The following is a 27215-nucleotide window of genomic DNA, read 5'->3' on the forward strand; positions in this document are numbered from 1 at the left end:
CTCTAGAACCACCATCAGGCCAAATTTTCCTCTTGTACAAAAGCAATACCAAAATCTAATTGGTGTGATAAGGTCAGACCTACACTTTGAAACAAAGACGGATACACAAACATATCATAAACGTCCTTAAAAACACAATAATCCATAATCAAGCCTTCTTTATCCCGATAGAGGTGAGATGGATTGTTCTTTTCTCCTGTTATCCTGTACTTTGTTTTCTTTTCACACTCCAAACTCTACAAAGCACACAGTTAGAGGAATAGCTCATCACTTTCACAAATAAGCGTATTCACTTTCTTGCCAAGAGTTAGATAGAAGGATAACGACCTTACGTCTGTCTGTAAATATGAAGCGACCACCACAATGCAGCTTTAATTAGCATACAGACTGGAAAAACAGGGAAACAGCTTACCTCTATCTGAAGGTTGAAAAATCTGCCTACCATCACCTCTAAAGCTTGCTAATTAACACATTACATCTTGTTTCTCTAATCCGTCAAACTTGCAGTTTTTAGGTGGATTTCTTTAGCTTCAGTCTCCAAGCTAATCTTACCAGCTGGTGGCTGTAAATTGATATTGAAGGGACATATGTGAGTTATATCATCCACTAATTTAATATTTGGCAAGAAAGTGAATCAGTGTGTTTCCAAAAACTCTTCCATTAAGTTGTGCCTTTATACATTAAGCTAAAAGCTTTACAAGTGCTAGATTTAAAGTACCTTTGCTGAGGTCATGTTATTGTTACACTGATGTCACTTTTGTATTTGTTTTGTTCGTCCGTGTATGTTTTTGTGCTTGTCTGTAAACAGTCTGCTTTGCTTGTGTTTTTTACAACTGGACTAAATATACCAGATTAGTTGTAACCACTAACAGACACGCAATCGCTTCACCACAGACTCGTACCGCAAAGAGGAAAACATCTCAGTAACGGCAGTGGGCGGAGCCATCCTCAGCCCGCGCTTCCCCAACGCTTACCCCCGCAATCTGCTGTTGTCATGGAAACTGCTGTCACCACGAGGGAGCCGCATACACCTGGAGTTTGACGGACACTTTGGCCTGGAGGAGGCTGAGAATGGAGTGTGCAGGTAAAACCTGAGATTCAGAAAGAAAAAGAAAAAAGCAGATGGAGAGGAAGTGATGGAATTCAGAAGAGATAATTAGAGCAGACTGGAAAAACAGACAAAAGGAAAGGGGACAATACCTGAGTGGAGGAAAGAAGGATAGAGGTACAGAGCACAAAGAGGAAGAAGTATTAATGAATTACAAGCGGCCGTAAAGGAGAAAAGTCAGATGACAGTAACAGTGATTTAAAGAGCCAGAGTGTGAGTGAGCAAATGATGGAGAGGACCATTTGCAGTGACAGAGAGGAGAGTAAAAGCTTATGGAGCAGAAGTCTCAAGTTGAAAGGACATACAACAGCACCATTACAATATCTTAATATGGTGTCTATGCACAATAGGACCCCAACAATAAGCTCTGATTGAAAGGATGTGAGAGTAAAGAATTTAAGAAGGTTAGAGGGTTGAATCACTACGACAGTCGGATAGTTGAAGTTTGCTTTCTGGGCAAGAAGTATGAGAAGTTCGTCCTTGGGTTTGAGCAAGAAAATAGACGTTTTAATCCCCATATGCAACTCAGCCGTCTTTGAAAGCACTTTGATGCAAAGACAACGGGGAGCAGCGGGGGGAGGGGAGATTTGGAAAGGTAGGAAGAGGGTGAAAGTAGCTTTTTCAAATCTTGTTTGTCACATTGACTGTATGTGTGCATTCATGTGTGTGTTTGATAGATGGACTCACTAATTGACTGCGACGTTGATTGCCGGAAAGTCGTCCAAAAACCTTTCCTGCAAAATGCCTGTTGTCTAGTGGTTTGGCAGGGTGGCCCAGTGCTTTGAGAAGAAATCGTAAATTTGTCTCATCACAGTTTCGATCACTAGAGATCACTAAATTAAAGTACTAATGAGTGTCAGAATGAGCTAAATGTACACGATGACTTAAAGAAAACTATCACAAATTCTTTCTTGTTTTTCTAGTGCAGGCCATCATTTTATTGTTTTTGATAATACTCACCAAAGTAGTTGCTGAGAACTGAAAACATTAATAAAAACAGGTTTATTAGCTTTCTTGCCTAAAGTTGGATGAGAAGATTGATACCATGCTTATATCTGTACAATATGAAGCTGGAACTTGCAGCTGATTAGCTTATCTTAGCATTAAAACAGCCAGAAACAGCTAACCTGGCTCTTTCCAAAGGTAACAAAATCTTCCTGCCAGAACCTCTAAAGCTCACAGATAAACAGGTACCAACACAAAACTGTTAGTGGAGGCTAGCCGTTTCCCTCTGTTTCTAGTCTTCATGCTAAGCTAAGCTACCCCGGGACTGGCTCCAGCTTCATATTTAGCAAACAGACATGAGAGTGGTATGGGTCTTCTTAATTTACTCTCAGCAAGAAAGTGTATTGATGTATTTCCCAAAATGCCAAACTACTGTACTGCCTTGATTTAGATATAAAACTGTAAGAAAGCACACCTAAAAAGAGGGTAATAATCCTTCATTGCACAAGAAACTATGCAGTGTGGTAAGTACGGTAGGTTATCTGTAAAATGCGATTATTTTTAGCTATTAGCTTTGTCACTTGATTCCCAAATGTCAGCAATCACAGTGAGTGCAATATTGTTTTTACCAAAATGATGAAATCTACAATCATATTAGTCTAATATTGTATTAGTCTACTGCTTTTCCTTAATGTTTTTTCTTAAATTTGTGACGACACGTTCATTCATTCATAATTCTATATCAGCTGCAAAGTCGGACATTTCCTATTTCCTTGACAACAATTTTCATCCTTCATCTTTCCCTCTTCCCTCCCACACATTCATCCACCTCTCCATCTCCATCTCCATATCTCTCGCTCTAGGTATGACTTTGTGGAAGTGGAGGACCAATCAGAGACCAGCACTATAATTTGGGGTCGTTGGTGTGGGCTGAAGGCACCGCCTAGTCTCAACTCCAAAAACAACATGCTCAGAGTCACCTTCAAGTCTGACGATTACTTTGTTGCAAAGCCAGGATTCAAAGTCTACTACTCACTGGTGGTGAGACGTGCACTTTCACTCAGACAAACAGACACACTATAACACACACACACACAGCTGATGTGGAAGAATCATGAGCTGTTATTTGGGACACAGCCTAAAGTTTTGATTATTTTTCGGGTTCAGCCCAAGTACCGCTGCAATGCTCCAGGTTAAATGCTTCTTTCATTCTTTTACCTCCACAATAAGAGATGGGGTGATAGGGGGAGATATGAAGATTGGAAAGAGGAAGGATCTAGTAACACTGTCGGTAAAATGCCAAAATGCATTAGCCAACTGTTCTTTTATCACACGTCCACTCGACAGTTGAGGAGAGGTGGAGGGAGAGAGGGCAGGAGGGAGGGTGAGGATGAGAAAGTTTTCTCTTAAAGGCTGTCAAACGAACGGATAAGGAGATTAGCTTTGTCATTCTGTCAGGGAGAGGAAAGAAGAAAGGGAGGGACTCTGATTTGAAGATGTTCTCCCGCCCTCTAATCACAAGGAAAAGGAGGAGAGAAAGAGCAGCTGGTGTAATGTTCCCTGGCTTCCTCTTTTATGAGTGCAGAGGAGCGAGAGGGGACGAGACACACCATCACAGGCAGGGGTGAACTGGTGGCATCGCTTATTATCTAAGAAAAAAAAAGTATATCGGCACAGATGGAGTAAAGGTTAAGTGAGAGAGAGAGAGGGATACCGTATTTACAGTTACACTCTCATCACAATGTGTACAAAAATCTCTCCACATCCCCAGCAAAAACTATTTTAAGCACCCAAAAAATGCTGAAGGATAAGGCTTTCATTGTTGTTTCCAAATCCCATGAAAAGATCAAGACCAACTAATAATGTTTGGGTCAGTACTTTCCTACTTTTTCTTTTTTTTTTAAAGGGGCCAGTCAATTCCTAAAACAGCTGGGCACTGTAGTTTTTAGAAAATGGCATTCAAACTAAAGTCACAAGGGTATTTGTTGGAGACAATTTCTAGCTTTGGATCAATACACATTTGGTTTGTTGCTTAGTATTAATGGCAGCATGGAAGGTACGGTATATCTGGTTGAGTTGGAGGTAATTTGAAGGCAAAAGAAAAGTAGAATCCTGTTTTTTATAAGTACAATGTGATTTCCCACCAAACATCAAATAAGAGCAAAAAATAACCATAGTTCATTGTGGCTGATGTCCAGACACTGATTAAAATGGCATCTATATTAAATGCAAATGAAATAAAGACTATCCCAGAAATGCAGATGACCTCAAAGCCCCAGACCAAAACAAATCTATGTGTCCGAAGTTGTGTCCGGCAGACATGGCACACAGTGTAAGGGATGTGCATTGCATTGAATGTGTTGTAACTCTGTTATGTTGTTCATTCTGTACACATGACATCTATTGCACTTCTTTCCATCCTGGGAGAGGGATCCCTCCTCTGTTGCTCTCCCACAGGTCTCTTCCTCTTTTCTCCCCGTTAAAGGGTTTTTTGGGGGAGTTTTTCCTGTTCCGATGCGAGGGTTCCGGGACAGAGGATGTCGTATGTGTACAGATTGTAAAGCCCTCTCAGACAAATTAGTAATTTGTGATTTTGGGCTATACAAAAATAAATTGAATTGAATTGAAGGGAAACACAGTCATAGGCTGTATGTTCGAGCCAGATGAGCCCTTAACGACTTCAATCAAAAATACAAGCGACGAACTTCACCACGTTCAACCAACATGGTGGCAACAAAGTAAAAGCACCCTAAAATATAACTCTTATCTCTTTCACTCTCTCCCAAACTTTGACTGCTTCTCTCCATCTTCCCTCCCTCCTCACCCATTGTTTTCCTCATTCCCCATTTTTCAAACACCTCCTGTGTTTGAGTGTGTTTATATCTTTCCATCTTTCACACACTCACAGCTTCCCTTCAGCTAGACTGGAGCTGTGTGTGTGTGGCTTAATTTAGCAGGTCTAATTTGTTCTCTCAAGACCTGTCGAACAGATAAGAGGGAAGAGGAAGGGAGGCAGCAAGAGGAAAGGAGGAAGAGAGAAGCAGAGAGAGCATGAGGAGAAGCAGCATTGGAAGGAGAGAACAGGTGTCTGAGATGGTATCGGCATGTCAGCTAATGGCTAAAACAACCTGAACTGAGTGAGGCAGAGAGAAAGAGAGGCATTTGTGAGGTAGTGAGCTGTGGAGTAGACTGCCTTGATAAAGGAAAACCCTTGAGGGAAAGCAAATCAGATGAAAGCGTACAGGGAAAAGAGATTGAATAAAGACCAAACCACAATTTTACCACTAAACACCTGCCGTGTTTCAAATCTGTGCGGCTCTCGTTCATCTAATACCCGAGCGGACTCACCATCAACTCTGATCACGTGCGTGTCACAATGATCACCGGAGAACAAAATGTGTTTTTCGAGGCGAAACAGCAAGCGTGAACTGGGACATGCAGGGAAAATAACATGTATAGCTACTCTTTATGACCTTTCGCTGCTGCTTGTTAATTAGAGGAGCATTGTGCCGCTTCAGTGATGGTCTTCTTGGCCACTTCATGCATCCTGGACTAGCTATTTTGGTCTCTAAAGCAACACCCAGGGGGTATTAAAAGCTGCAGTGGCATTTAGCAACTTTGCATGTAGCCTGGACAGATTGCGATCAGAATTGTGATCTGGCAAATGGAGACAAATACAGTATATCATGTGGCTAAGTGTATGTGAGTGTATTAAAACTCACGTGTATTTGATACGAGACACTTGAAATGACAAGTGTAAATGGGGTCTAATAAGGTCGCACAACTGTCAGATGCCGTCTCATTAAGTTTGGGTCCATTTTGGATCTTGTCTCTTTCAAAAAAAGAAGAAAAAAAAAAAGGTTTTGTTCGGTTTCCACAGATTGGGACCTAAATTGACCTCCGATATAAGAATACAACAGCTCCCCCTCTCCAAAGAAACAAAAGACCACCGTCTGCAACACAGGCCTTACTCATTATTCATGTCACTGTTTTCCCCCTAAATCATTATTCTTTGATCCTTATCAACTCTTGTTTTTCAGCGGCTGTGATTCTCCATCTACAGTGTAGACTTACATGAAGCAATGAGTGCTTTTGATTGCACAAGACAAACTGTTTAGGAGCTGTTTGTGTTTGTAAGACTTCAGAACTTTATAGTTTTTTCTTTGTGTTTGTTTCCACATTGATTTTACTGTCTGAGATCATACAAGCAACGGCAATGTATTTTGGATGGTTATTCCTGAGATAAGCTGCTGAGCCAGGTGCAACGGGAAAAGACTATTGATCAGGAAATATAATCCAAGTTAGTTCCCAGAATCCCGTTCTGAGTCATGTAACATGTGTGCTTCCCATACAGACTGGTGTTACACCTTCATGTGTGTCTGAGATAATGCCGAATAATAAACAGCTCCAAGCAAACACTTTCAAGTAGCATGATAAATCATAATTTGCTAAATAGTTTCTCATTATTTTGATGTTGTTATCAAGTCTATTCGAGATGCTCTTGGTGGCACTAAGTTCTTTGAGTAGCAATCTCTTAAGTCCTTAAGTACCCAGCTGTGGGTTTGCAAACACCAAGCGAGCCTCTGTTGCTGCTGCTGGAATTACCGTGAAGACGTACATTTCCCCTAATTTAATGAGCCTGATTATAAACACGAATGTACTGCAGATTAAGACCAGAATCATCACAGCAAACCACATGAAAAGGAGCATTATCCTGGCATCGACTCAGAAATTAGCTCAGACTCAGACAGAGAAGAGACAGCATAAATGTGGCCGCTGTGATTTATCTACTAACTTGAATGTCCTCTGGCTGTAAGCGAGATAACCGGTCATGCGGAGTAAAAGTCGATAGGGAAAAGCTCTTCCCTTCATCCCCATCTACCACACACTTAATCCTCAGACGTTCTAGTGTCCAACTGTACAAAATGGAGGTTGAAAAGGGTAGCTCCCCGGTGTCCCCTCCGCGAGACTGCAACTGTCAATAAGAATTTGTTCCCACACCACCAGCGAATATGGCGATATTGCCTGAAATATTACTTTTAGCTTCTATAACAAATAAATTGTTCTCAAATTCATATAAAAAAAAATTACAAAATTAGCTTGTTGTAGCAACTTGACAAAATGTATATCCTTGTGTGTCCTGCCCAGATGTAGCAACACATTTTGCATGGCATTTCTAATCATTGCTACAACTTAGAAAGACTTGTATTTACATCCTCTACCATTTCCTAATTATGAGACATCACAAAATCCAAAATGTATGAATGGTACATTTGTATCTTTATACTACTTTGTGCAGCAAAACGTTAATCAATTAATCTGTGGACTTTTAGGGTCACACCTAGCCTGTTTTCATGCGATTCAAACACTGGTTCATTTCGGCTTGTGTGGTCAGACTCCGACACGGACCGCACCAGATCCCAAAGACATGATTTTAGCATGCATTGAAAAGATAAACTATTGTTAAATGAATCTGCTGACTATGAACCAGGAAGAGATCTGTACATACTACATCATTATTATGGTATCCCCCACAATTTTACTGTACAAGACACCTTCGTCTACCTGCTCATCTGTTTTTGACACCATAGAAGAGAAATAAGCAAAGTTCCTTAGTTTATCAGTTTCAACAAATAGGTGCAGGTAAGCAAGCAATAATACAAAAAATGTCTGCTCAGAGGCTATCAGTCCGCCCTCGACATCCTCGTCTCTTGAACTTTTTTCCAACCATTAAGTGGCCCAGATGTGCTCGATGAGGCATTCAACCTTAAAAGGAAATGAGTCTCGGAATCTGTAAACATGCATTTACTCTCACACACACACACACACACACACACACACACACACCCACGCTCTTACAGGAAACCTTCTGACCTCAATCACAGCTGGTTTGCTAGTGCGTTTATGTGTATGAGTACATTTATCCAAAGGCCACATTCGAAAATATGTTAAAACAAAAACGCTTGCACACAGAGAGGCTTTGATGTCAACTCTATTACATCAGCAGAAACACACTTACACACACACACACACACACACACGCAGAGACAAAGTGAGGGCACAGTGTCTTTGAAGTGTGGTTGAGACATATTTATTGTTCCATATTGACTGGAGATGGTATTTAAGACTCTTCAAGGAAAGGGATTTGATTGCCAGTAAAATCCTGTGTGTGTGTGTGTGTGTGTGTGTGTGTGTGTGTGTGTGTGTGTGTGTGTGTGTGTGTGTGTGTGTGTGTGTGTGTGAGAGAAAGAAAAAGACCAAATGTCAGTCTGATGAGTGTTTTATCATCTAAATGTGCTTTGACCAGAATCTCAATACTTCCACAGACACACAGAAAGGCATGCTGTGACCAGCTTCTCTGGAAATTCTTTTCGGATTTTCCTCACACACTGACAGTCCCAACAGTTAGACAGGCAGACACCTGAATAGCTTGGATAACCTTCCATAAGTTAAGTCAGGGGGCATAACACCATGTGAAGCTCCACTCCGTCTCCAACAAGCTGTGTTTAAAGTAAACTATTTAAAATGTTTATTAAAAAGTAAGAGCATTGAGTGGTAGATGTAATCCATTTGCCTTTAGCTACACGCTTCAACTTTCAACATGTGGTTTCACTGCAGTTGCTTAACCTCAAACCATCCCTTACAGTGACTGTGAGCAAGTGTTGAAATATATACATTATGGATGTCATGTTTGAGAAATTGCGAAACGCCCTCACACAAGATCATGATTCTTTCTTTCTTTTTATTGTACGAAGGCCTCAATCCGTCATAATCCATCTGCTTTTACCACCAACTGAAAAGCACTTTGACCTTTTCAAAGCACTAAACCAACTTCACAGACAACACTACATATTGTTACATTCATTTGATAATCATCTTTCCTTGTCTTTTCTTTGGTACGGTTCTTGTCCACAATTGATCAGCTGATGATTGATGATTTCTGCTGTCCCTTCCTGCAGTATGACCCCCCTCTGCCTGCATTCAACACCAACTGGGAGGCTGTCACTACGCTCATGGCGGTGAGTCATGCATACACATACACACTTTATCAATTGTTAAAAAAATTAGAAACAGAGCTCACACATTAGCCATTGAATGGAATAAATAAATGTGTACATAAAAAGAGATGCACAGTTAGGAAAATGTCATTACCATCACCGGGATTATTCAATTGTTTCAAAAAAAACTTCAGTTCCCTTTGTTCCAAACTAATATGTTGATAACTTTCATGGCGATACTGTTTCTAGCACAGATAACATGGTACTTAAACACATACAACATACCTGCCCTTCCAACCTTGGCACCCCACATACAGTATATGCATTCTTAAACACAACAGGGAACAATGGCTACACTGATAGATACGACATACGGCCCTGTTGCATAGACACGCACACCCACACAGAATAAATCCATCCATGTACTTAATGTATTTAATATGCATGTTGCCACAGATGTAAAATGACAGGATTCCACAGACTAATGTTTTTATACGTACATCAGTGTAATTTGTGTGTGTCCGTGTGTACGCGCAGTAGGGTTCAGTGACATATGTGACCATAATAATTAGTGTGCGTTGGGCTGCGTGGCACTTTTTCTGCATGGATTGGTAATGGTTACATCTCTGTGGGTGTATGCTTCTTCCTATGTATGGATATGTCACTGACAGTGCAGATGGGAAGTACACGTGCCTCTTGTTGGCCTCTTTCGCTTTATATTCAAATTGTCATGTTACATTAAATTCACGTTGACAAATGTTTCACATTACTGAGAAAATAGAAAGTGTGATTCATTCATTGTAACGCTGATATTCTTTTAGCGCTCAGCCTCTCGTTGGTTTGAAAGCCCGAGATGAAAACAAAAACATTTTAAACAATTTACAATGAATATTGAAAGTAAATACAAATTGCATCATATGACAATATATAGTTATTAAAAGTAATCTAATGGAGCTTTTGTTTTACATGAACCAGAGTCACATTTCTATAGCATGCTCTTAAAAAGTCTACTTCTGTTAGCTTTAATGTATCTTAGTCTCCTGACATGTTGTCATCATCAACCCTTGTGCCCTTTGATCTGTATGGAGGTCAGTGCTGATTATGGCAACTGATGTCAAAGATGTAATATTCCTAAATACTATAAGCATTTGATTGCAATTGCCTCCTAGCTAGATAAATAGCCTGCAGCACGGAGCAGGAGTCACCCGGGAATCATCTGTGCACTATGCTGCTTCTTTTGTAAATGTGCTTTGTGGTGAAAAAGTAACAACATATAAAGGAAAATCACATTTAGAAGTATATGCATCAAATAAGATTAACTCGTAAAAATAAAAAAATGAATTCCCTGTTTGACATTCTTGCTTATCTTTATTGTATATTTACAATGTGCCACTGTTTCTAATCTGCATCTCAGACTACATGTTGACATTTACAAATAGGGTGAATGACTGTATATATATGTATATATATATGTATATATGTAAACAGGAAATGGTTACCCATTCAGGAGGACTTTGTTGAATTTGCACAATAATGATTTTGTAGCAAAGTAAAGCTCACCGTTTCAAGCATGCAAAGCATGTTCAAGTTTGAATCTAACTCGGTCTCACTCCCAGGTTTGCTGATCGACTGCTGTCACATACAAAGAGTATTTCCACCACAGTGTGCTATACTACAGACCACAGGCTGCTTTCTTAACTTAGTCCATGTCACTCTACTCTAATATTGACATGCTGTATGAGTGCATAGGAGAGTATTTATAATCACAGCAAATGCACCATTTTCAAGTGTTTTGATCACACTCCGCAATACAGAGAGATACAACAGTATATTACTGTAATTTAAATGCATTACAGATTTTGAGAGAAAAAGCTACACTGTGGAGGAAGACACTGATGGAAGTGGATATCAGGTCAAGACATCGCCTTGAAAATATGTTTTAATTTCACTAAAAGCTCTGTCTGACATTTTTATGAGGGATGTCCTTAATGACCACAAGTGATAGAGGAGTCAAAATGACCAAAAGGGACAGGTTGGTACCTCCAAATCTTCCAATGAATCCTCGGATATCTTTTTAGTGCTCGCAAAGAACACCAATGTTCCCTTAGGTACAGAAGAAGGGTTAGGGTTCCAAATTTCATGAAACAAATAATAATAATTCAGCATAGCCACCTGATTCCCGACCACACAATGCAAAACATCACAGCGACTTTGTCCCTGGCTCTCCAGTAACCCTTTCAAAGGGCTTCTATTATAGATCTGCACAAGATAATAAATGGTGAAGGAAATAATAAACTGATTTACACATTTCCTAGAGAGTTTTGGCTCATGGTTACCCGTGGCTTCCCTAATGTGCTTTGGGTAATACTGTTTCAATGTACAATTACCAAAGTTAGAATAGGCTCAAATGAGTATAGGCTCAAATGAGAACTCCTAATTTTGCATTTATCATTTGCTCTTTGCAGGACAGTGGTGCAGGGCAGAAGCCAGCGGCAGTCACAGAGGTCCCTTTCTCATTGGAGGATTTGGACCGGACCATAGCTGCCTTTGATACTGTAGAACAGCTTATCAGATCCCTGAGCCCAGAAACCTGGAGACAGGACCTGGACAGTATCTATACTCAAACACACATACATTATAAATCCAGGGCCTATCAACTGGCAGGCAGACATAATAAAGGTAAGATGTACTTAAAATCCCCATGTTTTATAAGCCGTACATGAAACTGTCCAACAAACATATGTACATAATCTTAAACAAATGCTGTTTTGCAGAGAACTAAACCTGAAACGTACGTACACAAACCTGCATTTGCTTTTTAGTAAGACAACAATAATTTTAATTTGGCCCTAATATCACTGCTGCAAGTGGAACGTGATCATACATTACAATACAGAACTGTAATGAAGACCATGAGTAGATAGGATGAAGAGAAGAGATGGTATTGGCTATTCATTGGATGCTATCAAAATATCAAAAATAAAGAATTGAAAATGAAAGGAAGTGCCAGTTTTGCAGCATTAAAATAGTCACAAATTGTACAAAGTAGCCCTACAATTTGGTGTCTAACCAGCAATTGCATATAAACTAAAAAAGCTCGGCTGCTATGGACGGGTAAATGCTTCATTAGAAAAATTGTGTGAGAACTAAAACAATGACCTTAAGTAGTGTCAAAAAGCTGTGTCGAGCTGCAGAGTACTTGCAGCCCCTTGTGAATAGGTTTTTTGAGTACATGAACATAGAAAACAATGCTAAATGGGGCTTTAAAGAATTCTAGTGGAGATCCTTATATTTGTAGATATACATATATATTGTTTTGGGCTTAATTACAGGGAGAAAATCGTGTAGCAGCTAAAAAACATGCTTGGTGTAGGATCATGTGGATCAAGCAGATGCTCTTTCAGCTTCTGTACAGTGTTGTCTTGCTGTATGGATAGACATGTACAAAGAGACAGTTAACAGAAACATTGACTATTAATATGTATTATAATGTAAGACTTGGGGAAAAGATCTTAGAATGATGTTTAAGTATACAGCAAATACAAGAAACTTTTATAATGAGGCCAGCAGACTGGAAGTGACATGTTAGGTCACGGTTGTAAAGTTGATGCAGGAAGATGAGAACGCTGATGTTCTCGACTCATTTTATTGTGCTGCAGATGGTGATCCTCGACACTCTGCGTTCACAGAATTTCGCTGCAGACACGGTGCAGTCGTTGTTAGCTGGTGTTATAGAGGGGAGGGGAGAGCATGCCGCCTTGTGCTGACCACGAAAGACCCCACAGCAGGAGGCCCATTCACACATATATTGCGGCATACATAAAACGTATTAGTGAAGGCTGTAATGACTGCAATGGAGCCACATTGTTGCCTTCTAATGAAATATAGCACAGGTGACAGCCAGTGAAAATGTGTCAATGAAGTGTTGCCTATTCAGTGGTTGAGTGTATCTCATACGCCACGTTGGTTTGTAGAAAGAATTATATAAAAAAGGTAGAAGAAGCATCTGTGTATTTTACTTTCCTGAGCTGAAAAGGAAAAGAAATAGGATTTAAAAAAGCTTTCTGATGAATTTGGGTGTGAAAGTGCTTTTTGTACTTGAAAGAGATTTCTATTCGTTTTCTGGGAATATAACAGATCATCATATTATGATGCAACAACATACTGTAGCCCGACTAAGCTGTTGAATCTTCAAATGAGCAGTTTGCCCTTTAGTGGGTCTAAAAGTGAGTCAGTGACAGATTTAAGGTGAGACGGGACCAGTGTTCAAGGCAATTCTTTACTGTTAAGTCAGTGCAAACAACCTGGGGGTTACTGAGGCAATAGATTTTGTCCTTAAAATGCACAGAGATAGCGGATGTATTGGCACGAATACGCTTACACACACATGTCACGCCATCATGGAGGGAGTGTGTGTGTGTGTCCACAGTATAGAAGTATTAAAGCTTGCAACAGACCCGAGTGCTTTCCACCTCGTCTCCCTCACCTGTGCCTCAGTATCTCTATCTTGTCTTTCCACCCAAGGGCTCTCCTGCTCCTCAGTAAACAGTTGTGCTTGACAGCAAATCCATCTCTGTTTACCAGTGCATGTGTGTGTTGGGCTGGCATTAGAAGGCTCCATATATGGGGAGTTTGTGTGTGTTGCAGCACTGCAGAAAGGTGTATAGGTGCCGCAGGTCTTTGATACACTGTACATGCGTACCTCTCTCTAATTGGAAATTCAACCAGTGCAGCAGAGCAGAAATCTGCCACAGTCAGCAGCTTAGCTTTGTTTTCATTAAGACACACACACTTAGAAGCTCACACCCACCTTTGTTCCCAAGAAGGACAGCAAGTCAAGATGCAATATTAATTGGGAAACTTTTAAGACCAAGTAAGGAACACATAAATAAGTTAACACAATTATTACAATACAAAGCCCTGACTAGAACTTTAGGGCAGAAAGAAATTGATCATTTTCACAAACACGCACAGATACAACACACTTCATGTTGGCGGCTCTGAGTGACAGTCGTTCTCGCAGTTTTTGCTCGCTCTCAGTCTTTCTGTCGCAGTCCCCCTGACAGGGTTCCACGCCACTGCTTTTCTGAGATTACACTCATTCCCTTCCAAGAGACACAAGCTCGACCCTGCAAGCACATACAGTACACACGCCCACACACTCCCACATGACCTTTGCCTTCATCGCCACTCGTACGGTATGACTGAAACATTAGCAGGTAACTCACTGTGCTTTTGTACCAGCACCTTTACATCACTTTGTTTAACAGACATTACAAATGTGAAGACGCCTGTCATGACTCTTGATGTCCTCAAAAGCATATTTAGTGTAGCAGAATGGGCTGTAGTCCTAGATGATGAGATGAATCTTTACTCCATGTTACGTCATAAGTTAGGTAAGGCAGTTGTTATTGTTCCAGTGGTCAAATGAAACATGACATTTCAACAGGTTCAAACCAGGCCGTACAGCAGAGTTTCATTATTATCAGAATAGAGTAGCAAATGATCATTAAGTTCGTTTCTCTACTATTTTCATGCAAATTTGCACATTGGTGTCAACCCAATTGTTATGTCTCCACTTATCCAAAATATAGACCAATGAATTACCCTGATTTTGTTTAAACGTGACAGACACACTGCTTGAATCAGTTGTCCTCATTTAACCTGTTAATACTCACAAATGCAGACATAATCCAAATTTCATTCAGCCGTCTGTTCAGCGGATGTGCACACAGCAACTGTTTCAAAGACACACTGCCGGGATTCCAGAGGAGCGTGCAAACACGAACACAACACCTCTCACGCAAAAGCAAGGGCATACAGTAGCTTCCATTTGCTGCATTTCCTTTCTGTATGGCTATTGTATCTAATCTTGTTGTTTTTTTGCCATGCAACTGAAAAGGCCTGAAATAAAACACATGCTGTACACATGGGCAATCTTACCACTTAGATGGAACCACAATAAATGTTGTCAATATACCAATACTGCACCTTCTACCTTCATCCCTTCATCCCAAACCATTGATCATGAAAAGTCCTTCATTCTTGTATTGTGTTATGAAAAGCCCATTGCACTTAAATTAAGTGAAAGAATCTAGCAATGCTCTAATAACTTTGAATTAACCTTCCCTGCAAATAAACGTGTTTGAAGAATATTGCATTTGTTTAATGGGTAATGTCAGCGTCGCTTCCGAATAGAGAATGGTTGCCATGATTGCAGAACAAAAGCAATTGGTGATGCTGCCACTTTAACCTTCATTTTGTGGGGACCCAGCGCAGTAGGCAGACGGCAATACTTGGGCAGCCACTCATGGTTTTGGCGCTGAATGGCTTCAGACTGGTGAATAGGCTCAGTCCACCATTACTGCCTAAAGGGCAAGCCCCATTCACTGCTCTGCTTTGTCAGATTTGAGCTTTTGGCCCAGAGGACAGTCACATTCCACTATAAAGCTGAACGCATCAGCAATTTGTTCTTGTCATGTTGTTTCTGCTGAGAGGTTGTTCAGTCAAAAGTAGTTTCTTCAGGTAGTGAAGCGCCAGACTGTGTCCATGTGAACATGGGAGTCGGTGCCTCCCATGGTACTCAGGGCTGTCACTTCTGAACCGTAGGAGACCATTAACCCTCTGAACCCCAAGCAGTTTTGGGGCGTTTTGCTGCCGTCATATTTTATTCACCGCAATACATACGCGTTAAAGTAAAGCACAATCACTGCTCTATTGGCCTTGTGCAATCGCCACTCTTGGTATGGACAGTGTGCGATGATCATCCTGCTGATGACCTCAGTGAAGAGAGCAGTCAATCTGCAGCTGATTGTTGCTCTTCTTTCTTTTCTATTCTTCGTCTCATCTCTTTTATTTTTTGTCCTTCAAAACCACCTGTGGCTACTCTGGATTGCCTGCAGAATATGAGCAGACTTTGGTAATGTAATGTAATACTTTGAACAGCTTTATGTAAAATGGGAACTGTCTTCTGTTACAATTAGAGGGAAAAAACGAGGTAATCAGATTACCAACACATTTAGTAAAAATGTGTTTTATTAGCAGGATTACAATCGTAAATAAAGTACAGGTTAGCGTAAAGCAGGATGGTTTGCACAGTGTAAGGTTCATCAAGATTATTCCTTTTGCCGAGAGGATTCCCAGAGTAAAAAGATGGTTTGTAGGAATTTGAACAGCTTAAAATTGTAGGTTCATTTTATTTATATGGGTACTGCTGCTGCTACAATGTTAAAATCCGACAACACTAATGTGCCAAATGATTCAAGTCCTTTGAAGACAGTATTGTCAGAGCTGGAAAGCAGAACTTGTACTGTGATGTTGTTTTACTTTTCTCCTTTACAAAGAAAGCAATAGCAACATTTCAGCATTTTTGGTAATGGTATAATCTAAAAGTAACAGAAACTACTCAAGTTAAGGTTTGTATTGTGATACAATCGTTATTAATTGTATGAGAATAACTTATTAAGTAACCCTACCAACCCTGAATAAGAGCAGTATAAAGCGTCCCACCACAAATCCACATCCTTGGTCTCCTTCACTCACTCTTTCAATTGTCCTTCATGCTAGAACATTCAAACAAATGTTTGAGATGATTGTTCTGGCTCCCTCCTTCAGCACATTACAAATACATCTATCTCAAAATAAATGCTCACCCGCTACAGTTTGGCCTCTGGCTCTCCTTGTGCTGAGCGACAATGTGCACTTCTGTCATTCAGTCAGTTGCCTCTAGTGATAATCCTCGTGAAACATATAGAAATATAGACAGATTTTAATCAGGCTTATGGGTCTGGAGCTCCTGGTTTTATACCTTTATTTCCCATCAGCTTGTCCCATAATCCCTTTGCTTCTCTTGAAATTAGTTTTAAACCATTGCAGGATGCCAATGAACAAAGGTCCTATGTGCACAAATGAGGTGAATTTCTCCAAAGTGATGACATGCAGAAAGACTGCGGTTCATGAATTCAATCTACAATCAATTAATGGCCCTTGCTCCCTCTCATGGTCTATGCTCTCTCTTTCTGCTTTTCGGCTTATATATTCTCCCCATCTGTTCCTTTCCAGTCAATCGTTGTTGAATTGTACCATTATCGTATCGTCCCTCTCCACCTTCAACCATTCAATCAATACTGAGCATCTTTTTTTAACTTCTTTGCTTCCCCAAGTTTCATTCTTCCGTCTTTGTCTCCAACATGTCACACGTTGATATTAATGATGATACGAAGCAATAGACGAGCAATAAATCAAAACGGCTTTTTGTCTCTCTGTCCCCCTTCCCTCAGTGCAGTCCAAAATCACCACAGCAAAGAGGAAACATACATACAAGAAAAACTTAACTAATGAGTTATCTTCTGTCTTTTTTCTCACTCGCTTTCCAGTTGATCTGAACCGTCTCTATGAAGACGTCAAGCGGTACAGCTGTACGCCTCGCAACTACTCTGTGAACCTGCGCGAGGAGCTGAAGGCCACCAATGCCGTCTTCTTCCCACGATGTCTGCTAGTCAAACAGTGTGGAGGCAACTGTGGCTGCGGAACTCAGAACTGGAACAACGGCTGCACCTGTGAGGCCTCCAAGAAGACACTCAAATTACACGAGGTAGGTCGTATTAAAATGAAGACACACTGGTGAAGATCTGTCAAAGCATCACTCAAATTACAAATGTAATGATATGACTGAGAAAAGGAACTTCTCTCACTTAACAGTGACTTTAAGTATAAAAACCATTGTGAGCATAATAGTAGAGGACCTCCGACTGTGCGGAAGCATAGGTAACAATTATCAGACGTTAGGAATTAGCCACGGTCACAACCTATTTGCGGACAGGCAGTATGTAAATCATCTGTAGATATTCATACTGTGAGCATTGGCATGGAGGTTTAGATTGACTGACGCCTGATGATTGTGTTTTTGTTCTGGTCTTTCTAACCCCCTTGTCCTGCACCATCAAAATTAACCTTTTTCTAGATTAATCCGACATGAAAAGAATCTCAGTATATTTACAATTTATAGTTTTACACTCATTTGATTTCCATGGGTATCAAAGTGATGAATAAAATGACAAACGTTAGAGCTTTTAAGAAGGGGAACAAAATAATTGTGCATTTAATACCTCTGCATACTGTATGCGTCTGTGCGCAGTGGCCTTTCAATTAAAGTGACGGCATTCAATTTAGACTTAGAATTTTAGGTGCTTGGCTGAAAGGGGCTAAAAAAAAGTAGTGTGCGAGTAAGTGAGTGAGTGAGAAGGAGAGAGATACTGTATTGGGCGTACAGAGGCAGGCGCTGCATCAACAATGAAGCAGCAATGCAATGCACCATCAGCCTCACAATTTCTCCCGGTTCCTCCCCTCCATTCGTTGTCTCCCGTTCGCCTGTCTCTCTCTAATCTCTCCGTATCGGCCTCGATGCATTGTTAGCATTCTATCAGTCTCTCTGTCTCTCTGGGCTTCCATCATCCTTTCATTCTCCCCAATTCCCATTTTCAATTTATCCCTTTGCAATGCACCATTCTTGTTCTTTAAGCCCGTCATTCATTCTTTTTTCTCTCTCTTCCCTCCATTACTTTGTGTTTTTGTTCTTCATTATTGAAACATGGTCCATAGGGCTCTCTCTATCTGTCTCTCTCTCTCTAGCCGTTGAAAAATCACACAATAGAAATTTTGGCAAAAGTAGGATTTGGGTTGTAATTGTGCTATGTGTATGTGTGAGCATGAGAAAGGCGTGATTTTGTCAGAGTATATGGTTTTGTGTTTTTGTGAGGGGTATCCATCCTCCTCTCCTCTCCTCTCCTCTCCTCTCAGGCAGTCAAAGACCTGCGACTGCCTCCATCTCTGACTTTACTTCTGAAGAAACACATTATTACTCACACTATTGTTTCAGTGCCTGAAAGTCCTGACATAAATCATGGGCAGCCTTGCCTTCACTGAGTTTCGGAGAACAATTTGACTGCATCAGTTGTGGAACATTTTGTACTTCCAAACCATTTTCACATTGGCAATATCACCAGCGAAACAATTTGGCCAACTGCAACAGTCAGTTATAGTGAAACACGGACTAATTCTAACTATAAAATCTATTTTATTGCACATTTAAAGACTCGGGGGAAACAGGACCTTGTAACCTCTTTTTTTCCACATAAATAATGGTCTAACTTTTGTTGAAAACCATAATATGCTAACTTTTTGACATAGTAATAAAGCATATTGTAATTATCAGTATGTATATGTGCACACATACATATGTGTACTGATATTTGGTACAGTATGTTTTCTAAGATAGTGCATACTGTTATCGTTTTGCACAGTCAGCAGTGAATCAATTGGCAACATGCCCTGGATGTCTTAGTACTGGGAAGGGCTCCAGCTCCAAGTTACCATGAAAACAAATAAGAGTGAATGACTGTTGAAATAATAGAGGACTTCCAGTGTGGTCGGTTATGATTAACGAGATGAACAGTTGCTTTCTATCTAATCTATATTTACATCAGCATCTCGTTATTTTCTCCACATTTCTCATGTCTGTCGAATTGGATTTATTGGGAGCCATCAACTACAATGAGTTGACAAAGTATTTTCAACACCTACCAACCAACAATCCAGGCATATTCTCACCTCCTCTCTCCTATCTTGCTGCCTTCTTCTCTGACTCCTTTAGGTGCTGAAGTACAGCCCGGATGTCTCTCTGTATCAGCGCCATCGGAGGCCGCGGGTGCGCTGGGTCATAGATGAGATCTTCCTCACACACCATGAAAAGTGCGAGTGCGTTTGTCCCTCCCAGCCCCCCCGTTGACACGTCCAAACTGGCGCACGCATCTGGAATTGTTGGACAATTTCTCCTTTAATCTATTTTGCAACTGACTTCATATAATTGCAGCAACGCAGACACAAGCAGAAAAGAAGAAGGCACCGATTGGACTGACCAACCGCTGCTTTCATTATACCCATATGACATTTGTTCTTGCAAGTAAACCTTCATCTGTCCACAGGCCAAACCTGTAAATGCATAACTGTTTCAATGTTTTCGTTGTTTCAATCAAAGTTTTTTCCTCCAATAACCAAATACGGAAGATACTTTGGACACAAAAAACAAATACCACACTATGAAAAAATTGACATCAGTATTGTACCAAACATGCATTTACATTTTGATTTGAGGAGTTGAATGCCAACTTGATTGAATTTAAATTGAATCAATTTCAACCCCTGTGTGAACAGTTTTTTTATTCCTATCTCATGTGTGTGTAATGGGTTCCTTTATATTATAAAGAGAGTGTTTGTAGAAACTTAAGGCACTTATCGTGCCAGGAGCATGCTGAGATGAGTGAGCGTGAGACAGGAGGGAGGGAGAGGGGTTGGACGAAGTGTAAACCACAATAACACTTTGTCTTGATGTGAAATTAAGCAAACCACAACCTTACAGATCTGAATTGCACCCTAACATAATGTATATTCAAGCTTCCCTTTGTTGGTCCTTCCATCCATACACTTCCTGCTCCCTTCTTTCTTTGTCACTGACTCCATCTCTCTCTTTCTACACACACACACACACACACACACTTTCTTTCCCTTCATCACTCACTCTCTTAACACATAAAAAAGGAGACGTCAGATCGGGCAGCTGCGCTCTGCTCAGTTTTCTGAGCATTCCTGGCATTCCAACTGCTAACTGGAATTCTGTTAACACGGATAAAACTGTGATCGTCAGACCCTAAACACAATCTGTAAGAAGAGAGAGAGAGATGATTAGGAGAGGCGGCTGACAGAAAAGGGACAATCAAGCCGCCTATTCGTAGATTACCAGCACTTCTGGATGAGAGATGAGATAGGAGCCACTTTCAAGATACATCATAAAAGGATTGAAGCTACTTAAGCGGTTCCAATCAGCATGTTCATATATTCAGCTCGCCTGATTTTTTTTGTCAAGCTGCTTTTTTTTCCTGACAAAGATCCTGAAATGTATCACAATCTGACCCACTGCTTTATAAATCTGCAGTGGTACCACAGTGGAAAAAAAGATCTGTGGGAATTAGAGTAATGTTCTAGGTCTCTGCTGAAAATACAACTGATACTTAAGAGAGAGTGTGTGTGTATGTGTGTGTGTCTCTGTCTCTGCCAGTAACAGCTCAGGAAGACGTCCTTTTGTTTAAGGGGTGGAGGGTTACCAACAGTCTGTGAGAGCTGGCAGCAGATACAAGCATGGGAATGGTCGGCATGTGACTGTGCGTGCAAGTGTGCGTTTGTGTGTCTGTGTGTGTGTGTCTGTGTGTGTGCCTAGGTAGCAAGAGTATCAAAGCAATAGAGCAAGAATTCAAAGTAACTGCTTATCTCTACCAAATACACGACCCAGCTCTGAGAAATAAATCAGTCATCTCTCCATCATCACCTCCCATGTGTCACACGGCAGCACTTGTATGTGCCTGTGTAAGTCACAGGTGTTATTTGGCAGGTGGTGGATACAAAATATCCGAAGAAATCTTAAATATATTAAAAGCGTGTCAGGTTGTGTGGTAGTCACATTTCCAAGTAGTTTACCCCACACACACACACACACACACACACACACACAGTTGTTTTTAGCTATAGCTCATCTTAGAAAGCAGCCTCAGTTTTATGACAAATTTATGCATTTTGAATTTATGTGAGGGGTGTGTGTGTGTGTGTGTGCATCCTGTGTCTGCCAGTTTGCTGGCGTTATCAGCACATTCCATCGTTGCGTGCTCCAAAGTGACATTCCTCTTTTTGCTCATAACTGGTTTGTTTTCTCTTCCAGTTCTTTATTTCAAAGCCACATGTATTTCAACTTCAGACATTTTAAGCCTGGTCGTGTAATTGTTTAGATTATTGTTTTGGTATATTTACATAAATTAAGAGCGTCAAAACCACACATTGGACACATTTGGATTTCTATGCTTTGAATTTGATTCGGTCCAGAGTTTCAGCTTCCCTTCTGAGGATTGTGGGGATTGTATTGTCATATTTTAAACTCAGAGGAAAGTGGTTAGTTTAAGCAAAAACCTGCTTTGCTGTATTGAGAAACATATTCATGATGAAACTGTATGCTTTACTTCAATAATTTATTGTGTTTCTCTATTGTTTTAATAAAATATCAGCTGGTTTGTCATGATATATAAAGTGTTTCTAGCATTACTGCCTCCAGTGCTTTGACTTTTGTTCTCACTAAACACTGCTTTGATCAGATGTTTGACTCCACAGTGTTTTATATCTGATATGGGACAATTGCTTGTTTGATGGCGTGTTGAGTGTAATAGGAAACGTGTCATGTCTCGGTGGATACCTCCCACTGGAAAGAGAGACGTAGGGAGAAAGTGGTACGGAGGTAACTGGGTATGAACACAAGCACAGAAAGCAAGGAAAATAAAGTTTGAACAATAAGGCTGCTCTGCTGTCGCATATGTCCTCGCACACAGGTCACCATGGAAACAAGAGATGGGCTTTAATAATAATAATAATAATAGCTTTATTTATACAGCACCTTTAAAAACAGAATTCACAAAAAACAAGGCAATAACAGAAAGCTCAGTGAGACAGTAGGATACGTTAAAAATAAACTAAGAAATAAATTTAATTAAATAATAAAAGATAAATATATATATACATACATACATACATACAGTTGCATTCAGAAATGCTGTAAAGACCAAATATCAGTGGTAGGTTAAAGAGAGGTCATAACATTGTGCCAGTCAAATGTTTCCCAATTACTCCGATTCTTTGAGTCAGCAGCCGTGCAGCCACAGGTGAAAGGTTAAGTTACCCAAGAATCAGGCTGAATTGTCACTTTACTTTTTATTGCTGAAAAATCAGAGATGTGGGTAGTACTCATCTGTTTTATGTTGCACTCACATCATATTAGACGGATCATGGAGATTAGACACGTCCCATGTTGACGACTTCCAAGTGTCAACAACTGAACACGGTTGTTTTATTGCAGAATGTGTTGTGTGAGAGTTAAGAAGGCTGAAACTGTTTAGTCATGCTATGGGAGGCTATACTATACTGCAACGTCAGCATGCTTATATGCTGACAATGTTAAGTGGGTATAATGTTAACTAAGTTCAGGATCTTTGTTTATCATGTAGCACCAAATACAAAGCACAGCTGAGGCTGGTGGGATTTGTTTTTGCAGGAATTTGGTCAAAAATTGGTCAAAAACCAAATAGAAACTTTGACCTGATGATAGTTCTACATGAAAAAACAGAAATATCAACCAGATGGTTATGACTAGAGTTAAAGTAAGGGGATCACCAACGTCAGGAAGCTTTATCATTTGTTTCCATATCATTAAGCACCAAGTTGGATAAATCAAGACATTCAAAACAGTTTGAGTTCTCCCATCATACAGCAATAACAACATGAGTGTTGAACATCAGAACAATGATGGTTCGATACTTACAAATTTACATATTTTTTATCTTTTCTTTTTCTTTCATCTTTCCTTGTTCAATACAGACATTTTAGATGAGGATAATGATCAAAATGTATACAAAAGGAGTCATTTCTTGAATGAATACATGGCTGGCGACCCATTACTTTTCATTCAAGTCATTTTCTATACCTCTCAAGGCTGCGGCCTGTCCCAGCAGTTGCTGTGGCAATACTTCCTTTGCCGTTATTGTTACGCAGCAGCCTCTCTGGTCCATCCATCCATCTTTCTGTCCATCCATTCATACACACATCTACCCATCCATTCTCATCCATCTGTCCATCACCAACTCTTTTATGAGTTATTGTAAGAGAAAGAGATTCAACAGAACAAAGTAGCCTTACTTTGTAGACTGAATGACAAAACATACAGCAAGATAAACAAGAGTGAGCAGAATTAAGATTAAGGTTAAAACAATATGAAGAAAAAGAGAGAGAGAGAGGTCATAGAAAAGGGGAGGGGGGCATGCTATTTGTTTGAACCCATTCCTACGAGGCCTGCTTTGTGTCTGTCAGCAGCTTCTTATCTTTTCCTTGCGGGCAAACATATACACAAAAACAAAAACACACACACAAAATGTCTACTTGCTTTTTTTTTTAAGATTAGGCTGTTCTCATTTTGCCTTTCTTTTTTTTTCTTAAACATCCAAAAAAAATCTAAATGACACTTTAGTGTAGCTACCATCATTGAGGCCTTCTCCTGCTTTACCTGCGTTTTTCCAACATGTAGTCCAACCGTCCACTCAGTCTCTACTGGGCTTCCTCATGCTAGTATCCCACTTTTCATCCAGTCATGTTTCACATACATTCCTCATTTCCATTATTTTCTGCTCTCATCTTCTCTGTCCCATGATGCTTTCTTTGTCTATCAAGACAAATCAACACCCTGCTGTTACCAGGAAATTAAACTATAAAAGATGGAGGTTTTGGGACTTCACCAATGTGGGGGGAACAAAGAGAGAGGCCTAGAATATGAAATCAATGGCAAAACCCCATCGGACGTTAAAAGTCTCACCTGAGGGTGAGATTTGGTTTAAACCACACCACTGGTGCCTCATTGGACGAGATCCACGGGAACCCGAGGGATTCCCTGTGACACGGCCATGACGTCACCCAGGCTATGCACATTGTTCCTGTGTGATAAAATGTACTCTGCTGTGGCAGCGAGGATCCTCTTTGCCTTTCTTTGAGTGTTTTTCATTCTGTTTTAACTAACCCATACACACACACACACACACACACACACACACACACACACACACACACACACACACACACACACACACACACACGCCGTTAGGCTCATTCATACACACGTGGTGTGTTAAGCGTGGCCTCCATTGTGTGTCCCATTCCCTCTTTAAATAATCATGGCCACGCCACCTTTGTGGAGCCCTTGCGTGGCGTAACCACTCACATGATTCAGACCTTCACTGTCCACTCTATAAATGTGGAATAGTACCTTCATTTTGACACTTTATCCACAGTTTGGTTATTGGTCCCTGATCCCAGGGTGGTGACTCGTTATTATTAATCTATGTTAATCCTATTGATATTAATAATTGTATTAATATCAATATATTCTTATAATTGTATGCCCCATTTGTCACTTCCCATTTTCCCCTTTATCTGATTGTGTTACTTTAAGTGCATATTTGGGAACACTGGTAAAGTGACGTAGATATTCCATCTTGCATATTTGGTAACACTGGTAAAGTGACGTAGATATTCCATCTTGCATATTTGGGAACACTGGTAAAGTGATGTAGATATTCCATCTTGCATATTTGGGAACACTGGTAAAGTGACGTAGATATTCCATCTTGCATATTTGGGAACACTGGTAAAGTGACGTAGATATTCCATCTTACTGTCATGTATTAGTCATGGGCGTGGCCGCTCTTATACATAACACCTTCCAGCGCTCACTGCTCTTCTCAAACCACATTCATAGTGCTTACTTTGGTCAGTGGTTGAGGGCAAGGCATGACAAATTACTCCGAGGAGAACAGCTGCAAATCAGAGGAGCTTGGGCTACAGCGGAGGTTATTTTTTATAAGATTATCTTGTTGAAGACTTGTTAGGCTACCATCTGATTTCCATCTTTAAAGCTTAAAGCTTCACTAATTAATTTCTGTATATTAAAAATTGGATCAAATAGCTACATGTAAAGAGAAAGGTGTCACTTGTTGTGATTAACAGATAATGATCATCATCATGGCGTCTTTTGTGGTTCACTCTCAACAGGGTCATTTAAAGACTCATCAAGGAAAAGCGTTGCAGCGATAAACCCACTGTGGGCTCCTCTCCATCTGCATCAAACGGTACACAGACAGTCAGCGACTAGCTGGTTAACTGGATGAGCTTCCCCCCCGAGCAGCAATAACGTCAATGAATGCAAGTTTAAATATTACGAAGAAATCCATAAATTTGGTGAACTCACAAGGGTCGGATTTCAAAAAGGGTGTACAAATCCATAGAAGCAGAGATTAAGAGATCCGGATTTCAGTCACTTATGTGTGGGTCAAGCTCCACAAATCCTGGATCCTAAAATATCCAAAAGAAAAGTGAATATTTCTACCCTTCATTTACTGTGTAGTTGTAGCATGGATGGTAGAGAAGACAACACCTATCAAGGAGACCATTTGTCTCACAACAGCAAGAGAAGGAGGGATATTCAATTAAATGCGCAAAGGATTTTTGTAGTTTGGGTGACCTGACCCTTTAATTACAGGTTAACTCACCAAAAGTTCAATTTAGATGCAGCTTAGAAAAAGGAAGAGAAATCTTCAAGGATTCAAGATTCAGTAGCACATTCATTCCTGGAGTGATTTTTCAAGCAGCAAGAGCTTGATCCGAGATTAAAGGATGGAGCCTCTGTGAAGACGTATCTATGAACATGATAAATGATAATACATGATGATAAAGATGAATCTATTTATAGTCTTCTGCTTTTCAAGCCGTCCACAGTCTTTGCAGCTGCTGTAATATGATTTTTTTTATATCATTCAATGTCATTATTAAAATGATGCTGAGCCGTAGTTGAATTTGTCCACACTCAGCAAGTTGCTGTCCTTCGAAAAACAAAAGCTGGGTTCATTTTGTAGTTAAAAAAAAAAAAAAAAAAAAAAAACTGCCAAGAGAAAACAGTAAAGCACAAAGCATGTTCTAATTTAGGGTGGCGGCTCATCACAGTTAATCAGCCTGGACAAGGGTTGGATGAATAGACTTAAGACAAACAATCAGAGGGAGAAGGAGGTTACACTTGACAGAGAAAGACAGGACCAGACAGGAGGAGCTGGGGGAGCAGAATGACCAGAACTGATGGAGAGAAGTAGACACAATCAGGGGGGGAAAAAGACAGAAAGAGGGTTTTAGAGAGACAGACAGACAGACGTGGAAAAAAGCGACACAGACAGATGATGAGGAGGTGGAGGAGAGCTGATGAAGTCATTGAGGCGTGTAGGAAAGAATGGTGAGAATATGACCCATAACTGAGACACGATGTAGCGAGACAGCGCTGCCTAACATCACAGACACACATACACACTGAGCTGACATGTAGCAGAAACAAATAGGAGGAGTGCTGTCAATCTGTCCTTTCTTTCTTCTCCGGCCAATGTCGAACACAAGCAAAAAAAAAAAAAAAAAACAGGCACCAGCATGACAGCATCTAATTTCACCATCCACATAGTCATTTTAACAGGACTACGGGTTATTTGATT

The 27215-nt window shown here is 40.3% G+C and overlaps 1 protein-coding gene across 1 annotated transcript in view; it reads left to right on the forward strand.

Annotated features, from left to right (window-relative positions):
• Positions 1 to 22168, forward strand: part of pdgfd (platelet derived growth factor d) — a 48395-nt gene extending 26227 nt beyond the window's left edge. Inside the window, exons 2-7 of the mRNA XM_031860783.1 lie at positions 895 to 1084; positions 2917 to 3094; positions 9013 to 9072; positions 11517 to 11730; positions 17427 to 17644; positions 19703 to 22168. Coding sequence (XP_031716643.1) covers positions 895 to 1084; positions 2917 to 3094; positions 9013 to 9072; positions 11517 to 11730; positions 17427 to 17644; positions 19703 to 19837 — 995 coding nt within the window. The 3' untranslated portion in view covers positions 19838 to 22168. The remainder of the gene's footprint in view (positions 1 to 894; positions 1085 to 2916; positions 3095 to 9012; positions 9073 to 11516; positions 11731 to 17426; positions 17645 to 19702) is intronic.
• The last annotated feature ends 5047 nt before the right edge of the window (positions 22169 to 27215 follow it).

Source organism: Anarrhichthys ocellatus, unplaced genomic scaffold (assembly GCF_004355925.1).
Source record: "Anarrhichthys ocellatus isolate YVR2014 unplaced genomic scaffold, GSC_Weel_1.0 scaffold24, whole genome shotgun sequence".
In the NCBI taxonomy this organism is placed as follows: Eukaryota; Metazoa; Chordata; class Actinopteri; order Perciformes; family Anarhichadidae; genus Anarrhichthys; species Anarrhichthys ocellatus.